This window comes from Quercus lobata, chromosome 3 (genome assembly GCF_001633185.2).
Source record: "Quercus lobata isolate SW786 chromosome 3, ValleyOak3.0 Primary Assembly, whole genome shotgun sequence".
Classification (NCBI taxonomy): domain Eukaryota; kingdom Viridiplantae; phylum Streptophyta; class Magnoliopsida; order Fagales; family Fagaceae; genus Quercus; species Quercus lobata.
This window is the reverse complement of record NC_044906.1, coordinates 10,206,612-10,224,181: the sequence shown is the minus strand read 5'-3', so window position 1 is coordinate 10,224,181 and position 17,570 is coordinate 10,206,612. Positions and strand designations below refer to the sequence as shown.

At 33.2% G+C, this 17,570-nt stretch overlaps 2 protein-coding genes and 1 long non-coding RNA gene across 3 annotated transcripts; all 3 read right to left on the bottom strand.

Moving 5' to 3' along the window:
• Positions 1 to 155: 155 nt before the first annotated feature.
• LOC115980294 (putative disease resistance protein RGA3) lies at positions 156 to 2,865 on the bottom strand. Its single transcript, XM_031102558.1, has 3 exons — positions 1,325 to 2,865; positions 460 to 829; positions 156 to 227 (listed from the first exon to the last, which is right to left on the bottom strand). The coding sequence occupies exons 1-3, from the start codon at positions 2,863 to 2,865 to the stop codon at positions 156 to 158; spliced, it is 1,983 nt and encodes a 660-aa protein (XP_030958418.1).
• A 2,796-nt stretch (positions 2,866 to 5,661) lies between these two features.
• LOC115979790 lies at positions 5,662 to 13,387 on the bottom strand. Its single transcript, XR_004089199.1, has 9 exons — positions 12,694 to 13,387; positions 11,683 to 11,771; positions 10,987 to 11,280; positions 10,427 to 10,622; positions 9,386 to 9,570; positions 8,151 to 8,625; positions 7,571 to 7,859; positions 6,172 to 6,251; positions 5,662 to 6,070 (listed from the first exon to the last, which is right to left on the bottom strand). It is a non-coding gene; the product is annotated as an uncharacterized LOC115979790 (long non-coding RNA).
• Positions 13,388 to 13,603: 216 nt separating this feature from the next.
• LOC115980293 (putative disease resistance protein RGA3) lies at positions 13,604 to 15,593 on the bottom strand. Its single transcript, XM_031102557.1, has 2 exons — positions 13,723 to 15,593; positions 13,604 to 13,646 (listed from the first exon to the last, which is right to left on the bottom strand). The coding sequence occupies exons 1-2, from the start codon at positions 15,591 to 15,593 to the stop codon at positions 13,604 to 13,606; spliced, it is 1,914 nt and encodes a 637-aa protein (XP_030958417.1).
• Positions 15,594 to 17,570: the final 1,977 nt, after the last annotated feature.

Below are 17,570 nucleotides of genomic sequence, written 5' to 3'. Positions count from 1 at the left end.
CTTGGGCCATTCCTCTCTTGTCCCTCTTTTGTAGCGTTCCTCCAGAATTTGACAGTTTTGGATCTCCAAATGCTGTAATGGAGTTGTACGAAGGAAGTTCGGTAGCGACTTTAACTTTGGGCAACTCCTGATACTCAAATGTTGAAGACGTGGCATTATAGCAAATCTTCTGGTACAGTCTTCTTCTTCTTCTTCTTCTCCTCCAATCCCATTCCATTCTTCCCACTCTATTAATTCATAAATTTCGAGAAATATCAAATTTGGGAATAGCGTTATTGATATATCGTCTTTCTCCTTCTTTTCAGATTCTTCTATTCCCATAAATTCAACCCCTAACTTTTTCAATCTATTAATCCTCTCTATTCTCAATGATTCGAGGACCGGAAGTTTCCCCAGAGGAGGAAAATGCTCTATAAATAAATACTCAAAATTAAGGTTTTTCAAATTGGTCAAGGACACCATCCAAGGAGACATTGTCGGTCCCTTGTAGTAACGAATGCTTAAATCTTCCAAGTTAGGAGGTGGCTCTAAGGCATTCAGAACTAATGCATCCATCCCCCTTGTTATTTCCTCAAAATCCCATTTGTTTGGGTGAAACAATAGCTTCAAAGTACGAAGATTTATCTTCTTCTTCAGTTGTGCATTTGTGGCCTCACATTGATCTACCACGTTCTCCAACCCATTTATTTGAAGAGTCCCTTTAAGGTGGTTCAAATTTCTTAATTCTCCCAATTTACATCTATCATCCTCACCATTTATGTGGAAATACTTTAATGTTCTAAGAGAAGTCAATCTCCCAAACCCTCTTGGAAAATTTATATTTGGATCCCTATAGGTTTTGCAATCCAACTTAAAATGTCTTAGGTTAATTAATTTATCCATCCCTTGTGGCAATTTTAGTAACCCACCAGCAAATTTAATATGCAAAATTTGTAAATTGCAAAGATTACAAATGGTTTCAGGCAATGCGTCGCCATAATAATTGACTAAATAGAGATACCTCAAATGTATGAAATTTCCCACTGCATCTGGAAGTCCCATTAACATACTATGATATCCACAATACAAAGTTAATACCCGTAAACATCTAAAATGCTGGGATAAAGTAAATAAGTTATAACCACCTTCAAGTACAAAAATGAGGGTGTGTAAATTTTTTGCACTACAAATGGACTCAAGAAATTGGACATCTTTGGGAATTTTTAACCATAGATGACGAGCATTTTTATAATCTACTCCTAAGTCCATGTCACTATTGATTGTGAAGCATTCATTTTTTGATATTAATTGTGCAAAGTCATGCACTATGTCATGCATTTTGCACCTTATTATTTGGTCATCATCTTCATCTTTCTCAAAATCTTGGAAGAAAGATCGTATAGCTAAATTTTCAAAGTACTCTCTAGCAATGATTTCTATCTCCATATTTGCCTTCGGCTTGATATATCCTTGTGACATCCACATAAATACCAATTCATCGCTAGAAAAGACATAATCTTTGGGAAAAACAGCACAAAATGAGAAGCACCGTCTCAATGGTGAGGATAAATCATAATAACTCAATAATAACGGTGCATAAAGACTTCTTTCCACATCTTCAAATTCCCAAAAATTGTTATCCAAAATACTCTTCCATTCTTCTCTACTTCTCTTGAACTGCATGAGACTCCCTAGAGTCTTAGCGGCAAGTGGCAAACCTTTGCATTTTTCTACTATTTGCGTGCCGAGGTCTTCTAGTTGCTCACGTTGCTTAGGATCCCTATCAAAAAATGCTATTTTACTAAACACCAAGCAACAATCTTCTTTAGACAATACCTCCAAATTAATTATGCTCACACTTCCCATCATCTCCGCGACTCTACTTTTACGTGTGGTGACTAGAATTCTACTGCCTTGGGCAGCATATTTGAGTGCAAGTCTAAATGGCTCCCACATTGTGGAGCCTTCAGTCCACACATCATCTAAGACAAGAAAGAACTTCTTTCCCTCAACTTGTTTACAAATTGCTTCCAATAGAGTTTGCAATGCAGTCATGTTGGGGGATTGAGATTCAATAGATTCAAAGATTTTTGTTTCAATGTGCAAAGTAGTCATGTTGGGGGATTGAAATTTAATAGATTCAAAAATTTCCTTGGCAACCTTGCCTTGATTGAAAGGGTCAGAAACACAAACCCACACTTTTATCTCAAAATGTGCCTTCACCTCATCATCATTATAGGCTAGTTGGGCAAGAGTTGTTTTTCCAATACCACCCATGCCCACTAAAGAGATGACATGGGGGTTTCTTACTTCTTCACTACCCTTGCCCAATAGGATGCTCACTAGATCATCCCTAACTTTATCACGACCAAGAATTTCAGACACATCAACAAAGGAAGTTGTTCTTGGTCTCTCAACTTCTTCATTGCCCCTAGTCAATGCAAACGTGTACACCTCTCCCTCTCTGTCAATCTCATCTAATTTTTCATTAAGTTCTTTTATCTTATGAGCAATATCACGATGCTGCAAAAGAGTAGGAACTGAGATGAGGGGCCATACCTTCCTTTTCTTAGCAGCACTGCTAGTTTCAGCTTTTTCTGCATCATCTTTTTGTTGTTTCTCAATCTCTGCTTTGATCATGGCAGTGTTCCACTCATCCAACACGTCGTCCATCTGGTAGGATACGTCTTTGAGCTTATCTAACCAAAGCTTCACAGCCTCCTCCTTCACTTGCCGTTTCTCTGCATCGTTGAGCATTGCCTGGATGGTGTGGAATTTGCTTTCAAGCTTCTGGACTTCTCCCTTGAAATTTGCAATTGACAAGAACTCTGAAGCAATGAAAGAACTAAGCTGGTCCTTGATAGCAGATACAAGAGCCCAAGCCATTGTTGGAAGTTGGAAATGGAAATTTGTTTGGTAAACACAAGAGTACTGAAAGAGCAAATGGCAGCTGCTTGATGAAAGAACTGACTAAAGAAGAGATTAAAGTCGGAAAATGATGTAGCCAATTGAGATTTTAACTTGGCCCTGCTCTCACTTTTTATCTGGCCCACTTGACTCCACTATTCTTTATGCTGTCATCATCATCATTAGTATTATTATTATTTTTGGTGAGAAGTCATTATCTTTTTTATTATGAACTATTCTGTACTTCTCTTTTCTTTTTTATTTTGCATCATTTGATGGTGTTCCAATTACAATTTATTACATTATTATTGGTTCTAATTTGTACTATTACTGATATTATATTTTATTATTTTTATTGATAACATGTCATTTCAACACTTAAAAATATTTTGTGATTCTATATTTATTATTTACTATTTTTTGTTACCACAACATGAATTTACTATCCACTTTAAAAAAAAAAAAATCACGAATTCACAGTAAGCCCGAATCTTTTATAAGGGCACACAGTTTAACAGGAAAAGTTTTTCTTGGAAAGCTCAGTCTTTAGATATTTTTGGTTTCTTGCAAATCTTTTAAGATTTTGCAATGTGAAATGTTTGACCGCAATCTCCAATATGGTTCTTAGAAAGTTCAAAGACTTCTTTTGGGTTTCACACAACTTCTCTGATGTTGCAATGTATAATTAAGAAGTGGGTCCTTAAGAAGAAGTAATTAATAAGGTGATAAAAAACAAAAACAATAAAACCTTTTTTGAGAATAAATGGCAAAAAAAAAAAAAAAACCCTTGTTTTTGTTGTTGTTTTTGAAGACAAAAACAAAAACAAAAAAACCTAATCCTCCACTTTATGCAGCAAAAGAAAACAATAGTCAATAAAACCCCAAAAAAAACAAAAAAAAAAAAATCTAGGTGTACGATATTTTTTCCAACTATTGATGTCACCTATTGTAATTAGTAAATCAATTATAAGCCTTATAAATATGATGTTTACACTGATGTAAACATCATATTTATATGGCTTCTATTTTTATTTTTTATTTTTTTTTGATGAATTATATGGTTTATAATTGATGTTTATTTTCATAAAAAAATAGATATGATGTTTACTTTTATCATGGTTTAAATATGTTATGAAAGGTGGTATCTAACCGGACTCAAAAAGCAAAATCAACACCAATGGGTGGAAAAAGCCAAGGCACCAATGGGTGGCCCACCTTCATTTAATGTAATCAATTAGTATTTGAATCCTAAAGGTTAACTTTGGTTTAGTCCACCATCGCTTTACACCAGGATTGTCAAAGTCAAAATCTTACATAGGATCAAATAGAGAATCATGTGGATCGGACTGTAGAATTGAATTGAGGATAAAAAGTCGCTTTATGCTATATTTAATTACCAAATGACATATGTTAAAGAAATAAATTTGACTCTCTCTCTCTCTCTCTCTCTCTCTCTCTCTCTCTCTCTCTCTCTCTATATATATATATATATAAAAGTTTACTATGGTTTTTGAGTGAAGTTGTGGTGTGTCTTTATATTAGAACTCATTTTGCTCTCTCTTGTGTGTGTGTATATGTGTATGTGTTTGTTTCTCAAATATATATATATATATATATATATCTATAAAAGTTAAAGCGTATTATTTATTGTTACTATACTTCTATTGAGCCACATCAGCAGCTAAATTATCCACTTATTCCCAATTTTCTCTCTCTCACACATGTTCCAACACCCATAACATACTAAACATTCTAAATTAACAGTATAGTGCATAGAACAATGTTTCTAACCATGTACATCATGGGTATAACACAAGCATATAATAATGAATTCAATCATACAAAGTAAGTTCTTTACTAATTTGTAGATTATTTTCTACTCTAGTCTGGTGTGGCCTTCATTGACCAGAGTTGGCCCTCAAATTTCTTAGATAGTGAATTCCATTGATGCTTTGCTCACTGAAACATCTGTGTGTAGGACTAATTTTGAGTGCTACTTATTCCATTATAAAGTATCTATTCAAGGCTTCAAAATGAATATAAATTTGACCAAGTCATAAAATTTATTTATTTTGGACTATAGTTCTTTTTTGTCCTTCATGATGGGACCCTGAAAAAAGAAAAAGAAAAAAAAAAGACATTTGAAACCAATCTGACGCTAATAATGACTTGTATGGTACTTTATTTTGGACTATAGTTCAACAACTTCTGTTTCACCCAGTAGCTTCCCTGGTATTCCAATGTCAGGAGCAATTATTGAAAAACTTATTTGATTATTTACTGAAAGTTAACAAAAATATAGTGAACCTAGAAAAAGTGAGTCTTTAAAAGGAAGAATAGATGCAAATAAATTAGTAAGTTAATAAAAAAAAATTATAATCCTCCACTTTAAGCAGCAAAAGAAAACAATAGTTAGTAAACCCCAAACAAAAAATGATATTAATAATGAGTCTTATAAGATAAGGATGATATTATTTCTATCATGGTTCGAATATGTTATTAATGTTGGTATCTCTAACAAAAATGTTATATAAATACCTACAGACATGTCAAATGCTAGAACAAATTGTTAAAGAATAAATTGGGTAGGACCGTGCCTTGCCACGTAGTCCAGAAAAGCACAGCTTACCTAATCAGTAGGCAATAGACGACTAATTTTATCAAGGTCATATATGTGAACAAGAAGATCATTTGGGTAAGATCGTGGTTTGGCACGTTGGTCGCCCCCTGCCCATTTTTCATCCAGCAAAAAAAAAAAAAAAAAGACTTTGGTGGTTTACCACTTAATCCAGAAACTGAGAAAAAGCACGACATATTACCTAACCTAAGTAGACTACTAATTGAGTTTTGGCATTATATTCCATGTGGAATATATTATTTGTCTTTCTCAGACAAGATCATATGTCAACCAGAAGATGCTTAATTCCTTAGTAAACAAGAAGCGAAGTTTGCTATGTAGTCCAGAGAAAAAAACTACTCCTTTTGGCATTTTATTACGCCATGTAATTGGTCCTTCTCCTTCCCAAGCTTAATCCCTTAATCTCAGATAGCTAAGACCCTTCTCGAACCCAATTAAGCATGAACCGTTAAGGAGAATCGACAAGGTATATGAACCCAATTAAGCATGCATTCACCACTAGCTGATTGGAGATTATTTACACTCTAACACTACCACTTCGTTCACCTGCAATATTATCTTAGCTTATTTAAGATCAGAAGAAAAAACAAATACAATTTAACAAAAGCAAATGCTTAATTATACAAAACAATTATGCCATTACATACCTTTCAAATAACTACCTGTCCGTATTTAGGCTGTCAGACTCCAACCTTAATGGATGGAACCACCTGGAGCCAAGCCAAACCTAAAATATATAAAATACAAAAATGTCACTTTTAAAATGTCATAATTTATACAATGTAAAATAAGAGAAATATTATAACGAGCAATGACAAATGCTACATGAAAATTATTTATTTATTTATGGAATGACAACTTGAGTAGAACATGTCCTAAAATTTTAAGATTTAACTATAAAATCACAGCATCTTTTCATCTAATTGAAAATCACAGCATCTTTTCATCTAATTGAAAAAAAAAAAAACTATGTATTCCTTTATCCCTAATTCTCTAAATACATTATCAAAAAAGCATTTACTGAATAAGGTTTGATTTTAGAAAAGAAAAAAAGGTTTTACTAAATTGATTTACTTTGTATATTTTTATAAATATGTACTTAAAATGTTAAATATGACCAAAAAAAAAAAAAAAACTAATAATATAAGGGAAAAAAAAGAAAAAGAAAAAAGAGACATTGATACTTAAACTAGTGTTTGTATTTTTTTCCCCCTAAAATGAAGGGGGGAAAACTAAAAGGAATTAAATACAATATAATTTTTAATTAATAAAATAATTTGATATAATTTTTAAACTAAAAGGCATCATTCTCGGCGGCTGCCTCCTCTCTGTGGCATTGGACAATGCCTCGTGTGGGATTGCCATCCGAATTTTGTAGCGGTCTTTCAAAGAAGCAGTTTGTTTGGTAACAGCCCTAAGTTGCATCTGTTCCAAATTAAGGGCACTCCTATTCCAGGTTATGGATAAACTCACTTGCATTAGAGTTAATTTTGTACATAGTAAAGTATCAGACAATGATTATGAAGAGACCGACACCTTTCAATCAGCGACTGCAATCTGAATATGCATTGGACAGGAGCAGAAATAATGTTAAACAAATGGTACCATATCATCAGCTTCCAAGCAAGCATTATACTAGCATAGTTACATCATAAAAATGATCATGCCACTATCTTGATTATCAATTCTATGCAAATTGTAACCAATTTTTTGAACTGTTCTTGATTCAAAACTAAGGTTAGAGGGTCAATGAATAGAGCTTGAAGTGTAACAGTGGAAAACATAAATTGACATTCACTTGGCCACAAGATGGTACAGCTTCAATATTTACATGAGCTGAGGATTAACAGTTACAGAAGTAAATATTTTAAAACAACAGATTTATCTTTGTGAAGTTTGAATCAATCTAGACGGTACCTAAAATGGACCTGTTTTCCATATAAAAGTTCATTGAGCTTATAATTGATACGAGAAAATGGTAGAATCATAGTATGAAAGAATTAATTGTTCAGAAGTTGTTAAAAAATACGTATACCTAAAACTTACACAAAAGAGTGCATAAGATTGAACCATTGGTGACTTAATCACGCCGAGAATGAACTTTGCTGAGGAAGGATGTTCATTCACATGCATGCGTACACACACAATTTCAGCTGTGTCCTTTAGCTGAAATTCAGAAACCTCAGCTTCGTGATGCTCTTCTTCACCATACTCTTCTTTGTCATCCTCCGTCTACATGCCCAGAAGAAAATCTTCGCTCTCTTCTCTCACCAGAACTCACACCTAAGCTTCCATACTTGTAACAAGTATCCAAGCCATTGAGCTACTAAGAGAGCTAGTTATGCACAAAAGAAAACCATATGAGTTATTTGAGATTAGTCTTTTAAATATTTATCAGTAATTGGAGTTGGAGTTCTCTCTCTCTCTCTCTCTCTCTACATCACACGATAGCCAAATCTAAGCAACCACATGCTATGTGAGTTATGTGTATACACTATACATCAATAAATTAGGATAAGAATATTGCTAGTGTGTTCTTTTGGTTGAAAATGATAATATTTAATTCTTTTTCTTTTTTCAAAAGAAAAGAAGAAGCCTAAGGATAAAAAGAAGTAGAATAAGTTACCTGTCAATGAATCGTATCCTTACACATGCTCAAAATCAATCTGGATGTTTGGGATGTGGGAAATCTTAAGCCAATCCTCTCCTATCCCTCTTTGGCAACTTTGGCTGAGAATCGGACTGCGATCAATCTCCAAATCCTTCAACGGAGTTGTACAAAGGAAGTCCAGTAGTGACTTTAACTTCGGGCAGTTGGAGATTCTCAACACTTGAAGCCATGGCATGATAGTGCTACGCCAGTGTTCCTCTGCTGCCTTCATTTCTCCAATCCCAATCCATTCTTCCCACTCACCCAAATTGACAAACAAGAGAGTTTTAAAATTTGGGAATAGTATGTCATCTTTCTTGTTTTTGGATTCTATTCCGAGAAATTCAACACCCGCCTTTTTCAAACCATAAGAGAACTTTATTGTTAATGATTTGAGCAATGGAAGCTTCCCCAAAGGAGGCATAAACTACCCTTCTCCAATAAGTTTAGACTGCATAAGTTCAACAAACAAGGTTGTAACTTCCACAGAGAGAAGGAAGAAAAAAAAAACCACACTAAACTTAAGAGCAAAGCTTGAGAAATAAAAAATTTTAATAATAGGTTTACTACTGCAAATCCAACAGAAATTCATTTGCTATAACATCAAAATAATTCGTTCAATTGAAATTAATCAGCAAACTTCTCTTCTATTGCCCTATTCTAGAAAACATAAATCACAGTTGTAAGCTCAAACTCATCCCAAGATCAATCTGGCATTTTAATTCCCCACTCAGAAAGTTTAGCAAATTCTCATTAAGGAGTACTCCAAATTAAATATCGTAGTAAGTTTTTAGTATGCTAGATGTAAGACCATTATTGCATTGTAGCACTATTTTGAGTTAAGGCAAAAGGAAGTCCAACAAGATTTAACAAAATTCCAAACTGTGCGAGATTGAAATAAATCAGCAATTGAAAGAACAATATGGAAAAAATCTGTCCATTTGGTATATGTTAATCTATTGGTCCAATACTAATTGTTAAAACTAAAAGACTTTGTTGATGATCTGAATCATGAGGGACAAATAGATGAAGATGGTTTTGAGATTTAATACTAGATTACACTAGGAGATGAGCAAGATATGACATTGTCAATGATTTTAGGAGGTCCAGCCACAAAAGCATTTGAGGGTACTCAAAATTTCCTGCAGAGAAGATGAGTACTCTTTAACACAAGTTAGATGCAGCTATATAAAGTTAAATCTTAAAGTTACCAAAGGCAGGGAAGCTTTTTAGTAGATTACTGAATCCTGAATGCTGTAAACAGTTTCAAAGGTGCCACCAACACCTCCTGTTCTCCGAATTATGGTGCCATAAAATAAAATTTCAGTCATTTGCATAACCATTCCCTCTTAAGCAAGCTGAGCTTACGCATATGGACCATAGTTTTGAGATAAACCTGCAATAATAAACAAGTTAAAGGAATGAGAGAATACACAGATAGCATAAAACCATTTAATCAAGATTTGCATGAAAGATTGTTTTGTAGTACTGAACATACACAAGAGCAACTTCTAGGATCACTAACTCCATAAAAAATAGCTAATAGTGTTTGTTGGCTATGGATTGTTTTGCATTACCCAATTTTCCTTTATAGATTTTGTAAAAGCAAAAATTGAAAGCCAATTGCCATTTTCACTAAATTTTATTCTTTCTTTAGAAAATATACAATGCTCCAAGTTATAATTAATTGGCTAAAAAAGAATCAATATGAGATTACAGCCCCCCTTTAAGAAACTTTCTTTTCAATAGTTAGAAAGTATATCAAGGTAAGCTTCTGAAGGCTAATTAGTCAAATGCTAAGCAAGTAATATATTCATGTCAGATAATTTGCATTGATGTAACTAAGCAAATTTTTTTTTTATGCAATATCTTTGTTTTAGTTTTTCGCCATAGGCCCAAGTAAATCAAACTTGTAGTCTTTATATGGTTTGGCCTTATTGTTAATTATAATTATTCTGTGACTAATAATTAAAAATTCAGATTGCAATATTTTGAATTTTAGTAAAGGAAATCATAGATACAATGTGGTGGTGAATTTTGATTGGAAACTCGACTACTAATTAAGAGATTAAAAAAAAAAGGAATTGACTACATATTATCTAGTCTTCTGTAATTTCCTATATTTTGAAGGAAATAAACCCAATTGCAGGAAATTCCTTGAGTGACATGGCTGAAATAAAAAAGCGAAGAAGTCAAAACAAACCAATAACAAAATTTATTGACTACCAGGAATGTTGTTCTGTGATTATTACTTGATCCAAAGTATTTGTAATATCTTCATATCTACTGGTGGTTGCTTCCCCCACTTTGCACTATTCCATGCCATGAAACACTACCGGAGTGAACAATTGTAATATAATATGGCTTCATTGCCTCCTTTTTTTCCCTCGTACATATTGGTGACAAATCAGGTATGTCCATGTTTGAATGTCATTCCAAATTGGGAAACTAAAATGAAAAAAAGGATTCAAACATTCAAAATTATAGATTTCAGATGTAACCAAATCAAATGGACTACCAAAGAAAACAAGATTAAAGGTTAAGCTTGTTTGCATAATCTTTGAAGTGATAATGGAGATTTTGCACCATGTTTTTTTTTTTAAAAGTAAGGGTACTTGTGTACATGACACCTTTTGCATGATGTTAAGATTGACAGAGACCAAATGTGTACAGAACATTTTGCACGATGTTCTAATTGAATGAGACCAAAACATTCCCAGGCCCTTAAGGGTTGGATACAAAAGTTGTTGACCTTGATTTGAAAAGCAAATGCAATAGCATTTGAAGGTGAAAAGGAAGAACAAAAAGTTACCTATTGGTGAATCAGAATTGAACAGCCCAGAACAAATAATAGTAGTATGGCTTCATTGCCTTCTTCTTCTTTTTACCTTGCACATATTGGTGACTAATTCAGTTGTTTCCATTTTTGAATGTCATTCCAAATTGGGAAACTACCAATGGTAAAAGGAAAAGCAAGCATTTCTCATATGAATCCCTCCACACCTAGTGGTAACTAGTAACATCCTCCTCCTCCCCCTCTTCCTTGTCATGAAACTCTTCAATCACTAAGACAAGAAATCTGCACGCCTTTGTATTCATCACTCTCCTAAATGTATAACACCAAACCATGCAGGTAGACACAGGAAAATTCAATATTATATAAATTGAAAAAAAAAAAAAAAAAAAAAAAAAAAAAAAAAAAACCAAGGCCATATGAAAATAATAAAAATCCACTAGTAAAATTTTAGTAACATCCATTCTGCAACGTTTGTCTTTTTCAAATCGATAACCTCACACACGTTCACATTAACTTGTAATGTTGCAAATAGTAGGCATACCAGATTGTACCATTCATGTTAGTCTTTGTGATTTTGGCCAGAATCCAAAAAATTTCTCTCCCAGTTTTGATTAATTTCTTTTTTAGAGAACTTTTGAGAGGTGAGTAGATAATTAATCGACATTTAGCTCTGATAAAAGATGAAGATGAAGCAGAAGTGGAAGAATTTACCTGTGACTGGATCAGACTTGCTACGTTAAATCAAGTAGAGAATGAACTTTTCCAGCATCCAATTCTTTGTCATACTCGTCTTCGTAATACTGAATTTACATGCCCAAAAGAAATGCATATGAGTTATTTGAGTTTAGTTTTATACACAGCCGAAATCAAGAAAATGAGCAAGACCTATATACATTAAACAGAAAACAAATTAGAAATTGGCAGGCACTGTAGTTGTTTTTCTATATGCAGATAAGTCAGATTTAGTGATATGTTCATTTGATTATTCTAACAAAAATATCCAACCTTTAAAAAAAATTGATTTGTGGATATTTTGAGGGTCCCAAATTTAAAACACTAATCAAATATTGATTAACTCTCCCTAAATAAAATAACTGCTACCTGTTTTATGCTAACTTAACAATTAAGCCAAATTGTGAATGCAATTAGCCAATTAACACAAGCATTGATTGCATGGAATGGATAGGAAACTAATTAAAACACCAAAGCAGTAAAGTAGATATCCCAATAACACACGATGTGCTAAGGAGAAGTCGATCGACCCTTGGTCCGGCATTGGTCCGGGCGACTTCTCTGAAATAACAGAATTTAAACTCGCCGGATAGCTCCATAAAGTCGGTGGACCCATAGTCCAGAAAGTCTAACTTGCACTTTAAGCTCTAGAACCTATTCAATGTACATTGGACCCACTCAAACATGATTACAATGATACAACGAGCAAATTACAAAGAAATTTGACACAAATTAATGCCAACAAATTATAAAACCTAACATATACTTTGAACCCATCAAAATATTTTAGATAAATCACAAGATAACTGAATCTAAGCAACTACATGTTATGCTACTTATGCATATACACAGCAATGAATCACTCTAATTCAAAATTACTGAGAATTTGATAACTCTCGACCTTAGTAATTTTTTTTTTCCGTGGAAAGTTGTGGCAGAAAAATTAGAATCTCTTATTGAAATTTTTGGTAAAATAAATGAAGAAGTTACCTCTGATCCGTGTCCTTGCACATACTTAGTTAATCTTGATTCCTGGGATATGGGAAATCTTGGGTCAGTCCTCTTTCGCTGAGAATTTGATTGCCTTGGATCTCCAATTTCTTCAATCCAGTTGAACCAAGGAAGTTCGGCAACGAGTTTAACTTTGGGCACCATAGAATTATTAACTCTTCAAGACATGGCATTATATCAAAACAGTCTTCCTCGTTTTCCCCTGCTTCTCTCATCCCTTCCTTTCCAGTCCATTCTTCCCACTCGTACAATTCCATAAAGCATAGATATTTCAAATTTGGGAATATTTTTATTTTGTTGTCTTTCTTGTTTTCAGATTCTATTCCCAAAAATTCTACACCGACCTTTTTCAAGCTATGTGCATTCGTTATCGTTAATAATTCAAGGAATGTCAGTTTCCATAGAGAAGACAATGACTCTAACTTTATGCAGCCTTCGAGATAAAGCGTTTTCAATTTGGTCAAGAGCATCGTCGAATTAAAAGAAATTGTGGTGCCCTCATACCAAAAAATTGATAATTTCTCTAACTCTGGAGGTGTCTCTAAAGCATTCAGAACTAATTCATCATCATTCCCCATTCTCATATCATTCTCTCTGTGAAAATTTAGATCTAGAGTATGGAGGCCTATTTTCTTATTGAGCTGTGCATTCTTGGCCTCACATGCATCTATCACATTCCCAAGCCCTCTTATTTTTAGACTCCCTGAAAGATAGTTCAAATTTTTTAATTCTCCGAGTTTACATCCTGTACTATTATTCTTAGCACTTATGTTGAAATGGCTTAATGTTCTAAGAGAAGTCAATTTACCAATCCCTCTTGGAAAATCTATCGGTTCAAAAATATAACCATTTTCATCCAAAATAAGATGTCTTAAGTTAATTAGTTTACTCATTCCTTGTGGTAATTTCTTGAACCTACGACCAATTGTAACCTTCAAATATTGTAAATTACATAGATTACAAATGGTTTCAGGCAAATTGTCATCATATTTATGTAAAAAGAGATACCTCAAATGTATGAAATTTTCCACTACATCTGGAAGTTCCTTCAACATATCACCATATTCAAAATTCAAAGTTAATGTCCGTAAACATCTAAAATGTTGGAATAGGGTAGATAAGTTATAATCACCTTGAAATACAAGAATGAGGGTGCGTAGATTGCTTGCACTATAAATTGACTCGGGAATTTGGGCTTCTTTGAGAATTTTTAATTGCAAATGGCGAGCATTTTTATAATCTAATCCCAAATTTATGTCACTATTGATTGTGAAGCATTCATTTTTTGACATTAATTGCGCAACGTCATGCACTATGTCATGCATTTTACACCTTATTATCTTGCCATCATCCTTATCTTTCTCAAAATCTTGGAATAAAGAGCGTATGGCTAAGTTTTCAAAGTAGTCTCTCGCCATGATTTCTATCTCCATATTTGCATTTGACTTGATATATCCTTGTGCTATCCACATAAATACCAACTCATCGATAGAAAAGACATAACCTTTCGGAAAAACAGCACAAAATGAGAAGCATCGTCTCAATGGTGACGATAAATCATAGTAACTAAATAACAATGGTGCAAAAATACTTTTTATTTCCGCATCTTCCAATTGCCACAAATTGCTATCCAGAACACTCTTCCATTCTTGTATACTTCTCTTGAAGCGCATGAGACTCCCTAGAGTCTTTGCGGCAAGTGGCAAGCCTTTGCATTTTTCTACTATTTGCCTACCAAGACCTTCTAGTTGCTCACGTTGATTAGAATCCCTATCAAAAAATGCTATTTTACTAAACACCAACCAGCAATCTTCTTTTGACAATTCCTTCAAATTAATAATGCTCACACTTTCCATTATCTCTGCAACTCTAGTTTTACGTGTAGTGACTAGAATTCTACTGCCATTAGCAACACAATTGAGTGCAAGTTTGAATGGCTCCCACATTGTGGAGTCTTCATTCCACACATCATCTAAGACAAGAAAAAACTTCTTTCCCTCAACTTTTCTACAAATTGTTTCCAATAGAGTTTGCAATGCAGTCATGTTAGGGGATTGAGATTCAAGAAATTCCAGGATTTCAGATTCCAATGAACTTTGCGATGCAGTCATATTGGGGGATTTATATTGAATAGATTCAAGGATTTCCATGGCAATCTTGTACTTATTGAAAGAGTTAGAAACACAAACCCACACTTTCATATCAAAATGGGTCTTCACTTCGTTATAGGCTAGCTGAGCAAGAGTAGTTTTTCCAATACCACCCATGCCCACTAAAGAAATGACATAAGGGCTTCTTTCTTCTTTTTGATTACCCTCACCCAGTAGGATGCTCACTAGATCCTTCCTAACCTCATCACGACCAAGAATTTTAGACACATCAACAAAGGAAGTAGTTTTTGGTCTCTCAACTACTTCTTCAATGGCCCTACTCAATTCAAACCCGAACATCTCCCTCTCTTTGTTAATCTCATCTAATTTTTCATTAAGTTCTTTTATCTTACGAGCAATAACACGATGCTGAAAAAGATTAGGAATTGAGATGGGAAGCCATACCTTCCTCTTCTTAGCAGCACTAGTTTCAGCCTTTTCTTCTTCATCTTTTTGTTGTTTCTCAATCTTTTCTTTGATCATGGCAGTGTTCCACTCATCCAACAAGTCATCCACCTGGTAGGATACGTCTTTGAGCTTATCTAACCAAAGCTTCACAGCTTCCTCCTTCACTTGCCGTTTCTCTGCATCATTGAGCAGTGCTTGGATGGTGTGCAATTTGCTTTCGAGCTTTTGCACTTCTCCCTTGACATTTGCAATCGACGAGAACTCTGAAGCAATGAAAGAACTAAGCTGGTCCTTGATAGTAGAAACAAGAGCCCAAGCCATAGTTGGAGGTTGGAAATGGAAATTTTAAATTTGTTTGGTTAACACAAGAGTACTGAAAGAGCAAATGGCAACTGCTTGATGAAAGAAGTGACCAAAGAGGAGATTAAAGTCCGAAAATGATGTAGCCAATTGATCTTTTAAGTTAGCCCTGCTCTCGCTTATTATCTGGCCCACTTGACTCCACTATTCTTTGTGCTGTTTATTATTATTATTATTATTATGGTTAGAACTTAGAAGTCATGATCTTTTTTTATCATGAACTATTCTATACTTCTCTTTCCTTTTTTATTTATTTATTTATTTTTTTAAAAAAATTTATTTATCATTTGATGATGCTTTGATTATAATTTATTACATTATTATTGGTTCTAATATGTACTATTATTGATATTATTTTATTAATTATATTAACAGCTTGTCATTTCAACATTGTAAAATATTTTGTGATTCTATATTTATTGTTTACTATTTTTTGTTCCCACAACATAAATTCATTATTTACTTAAAAAATAAAAAATAAAATGACGAATTCACATTAAGCCCGAATCTTTTATAAGGGCCCAGTTTAACAGGTGAAGTTTTGCTTGGAAAGCTCAGTCTTTAGATATTTTTGGTTTCCTACAAATCTTTTAAGATTTTGCAGTGTGAAATGTTTGACCGCAATCTCCAATATGGTTCTTAGAAAGTTCAAAGGCTTCTTCTTTTGTGTTTCATACACCTTCTCTGATATTGCAAAGTATAAGAAGTGGGTCCTTAAGAGGAATTATATATGAAAATAATTTAATAAAGTGATAAAAAAAAAAAAACAAAAAAAACCTTTTTTGAGAATAAATGGCAAAAAAAAAAAAAAAAAAAAAAAAAAAAAATAATCCTCCACTTTAAGCAGCAAAAGAAAACAACAGTCAGTATAACCAAAAACAAAAAATCTAGGTGTACAATAGTGAGCCTTATAAGGTAAGGGTGATGTTGTTTCTATCATGGTTTGAATATGTTATTAATGGTGGTATCTCTAAACAAAAATGTTATATTAATACTTGTAGACATGTCAAATGCTAGAATAAATTGTTGAAGAATACATTGGGTAAGACTGTGCCTTGTCACGTAGTCTAGAAAAGCATAGGTAAGCGCTTACCTAACTTGTTGGTAGTAGACGACTAATTATATCAAGGTCATATATGTGAACAAGAAGATCATTTGGGTAAGACCGTGGTTTGCCACATGATCCAAAAACTGAGAAAAAGCACAGCATATTACCTAACCTAATTTTTTTGACTACTAATTGTGTTTTGGCGTAATATTCCATATACTATTTGTCTTTCTCAGGCAAGATCATATGTCAACCAGAAGGTGCTACGTTAGTAAGCAAGAAGAATAGTTTGCTATGTAGCCTAGAGAGAAAAAAAAAATTGATTTATAAATAAGAGAAATATTATAATGAGTAATGACAAATGCTAAATGACAATATTTATTTATGGAATGACAACTTGAGTAGAACATGTTTAAGTTTAACTATAAAAAAAGCATCTTTTCATCTAAAAAAAAAAAAAAAAAAAAAAAAAAAAAAAAAAAAAAAAAAAAAACTATGTATTCCTATATCCCTAAATCTCTAAATACATGATCAAAAAAGCGTTTACTGAATAAGGTTTGATTTTAGAAAAGAAAAAAAGGTTTTACTAAATTGATTTACTTAGTATATTTTTATGAATATGTACTTAAAATGTTAAATATGACCAAAAAATAAATAAATAAATATAAGGGAAAAAAAAAAGAAAAAAAGAAAAAGAAAAAAGAGACATTGGTACTTAAACTAGTGTTTGTATTTTTTTTCCCCAAAAATGAAGGGGGAAAAACTAAAAGGAATTGAACATAATATAATTTTTAATTAATAAAATAATCTATATTTTATATACATCTAAAAGCTGAAGCGTAGCATTTATTATTGCTACACTCTTACACTCTGTTTAGCCACCTCATCCG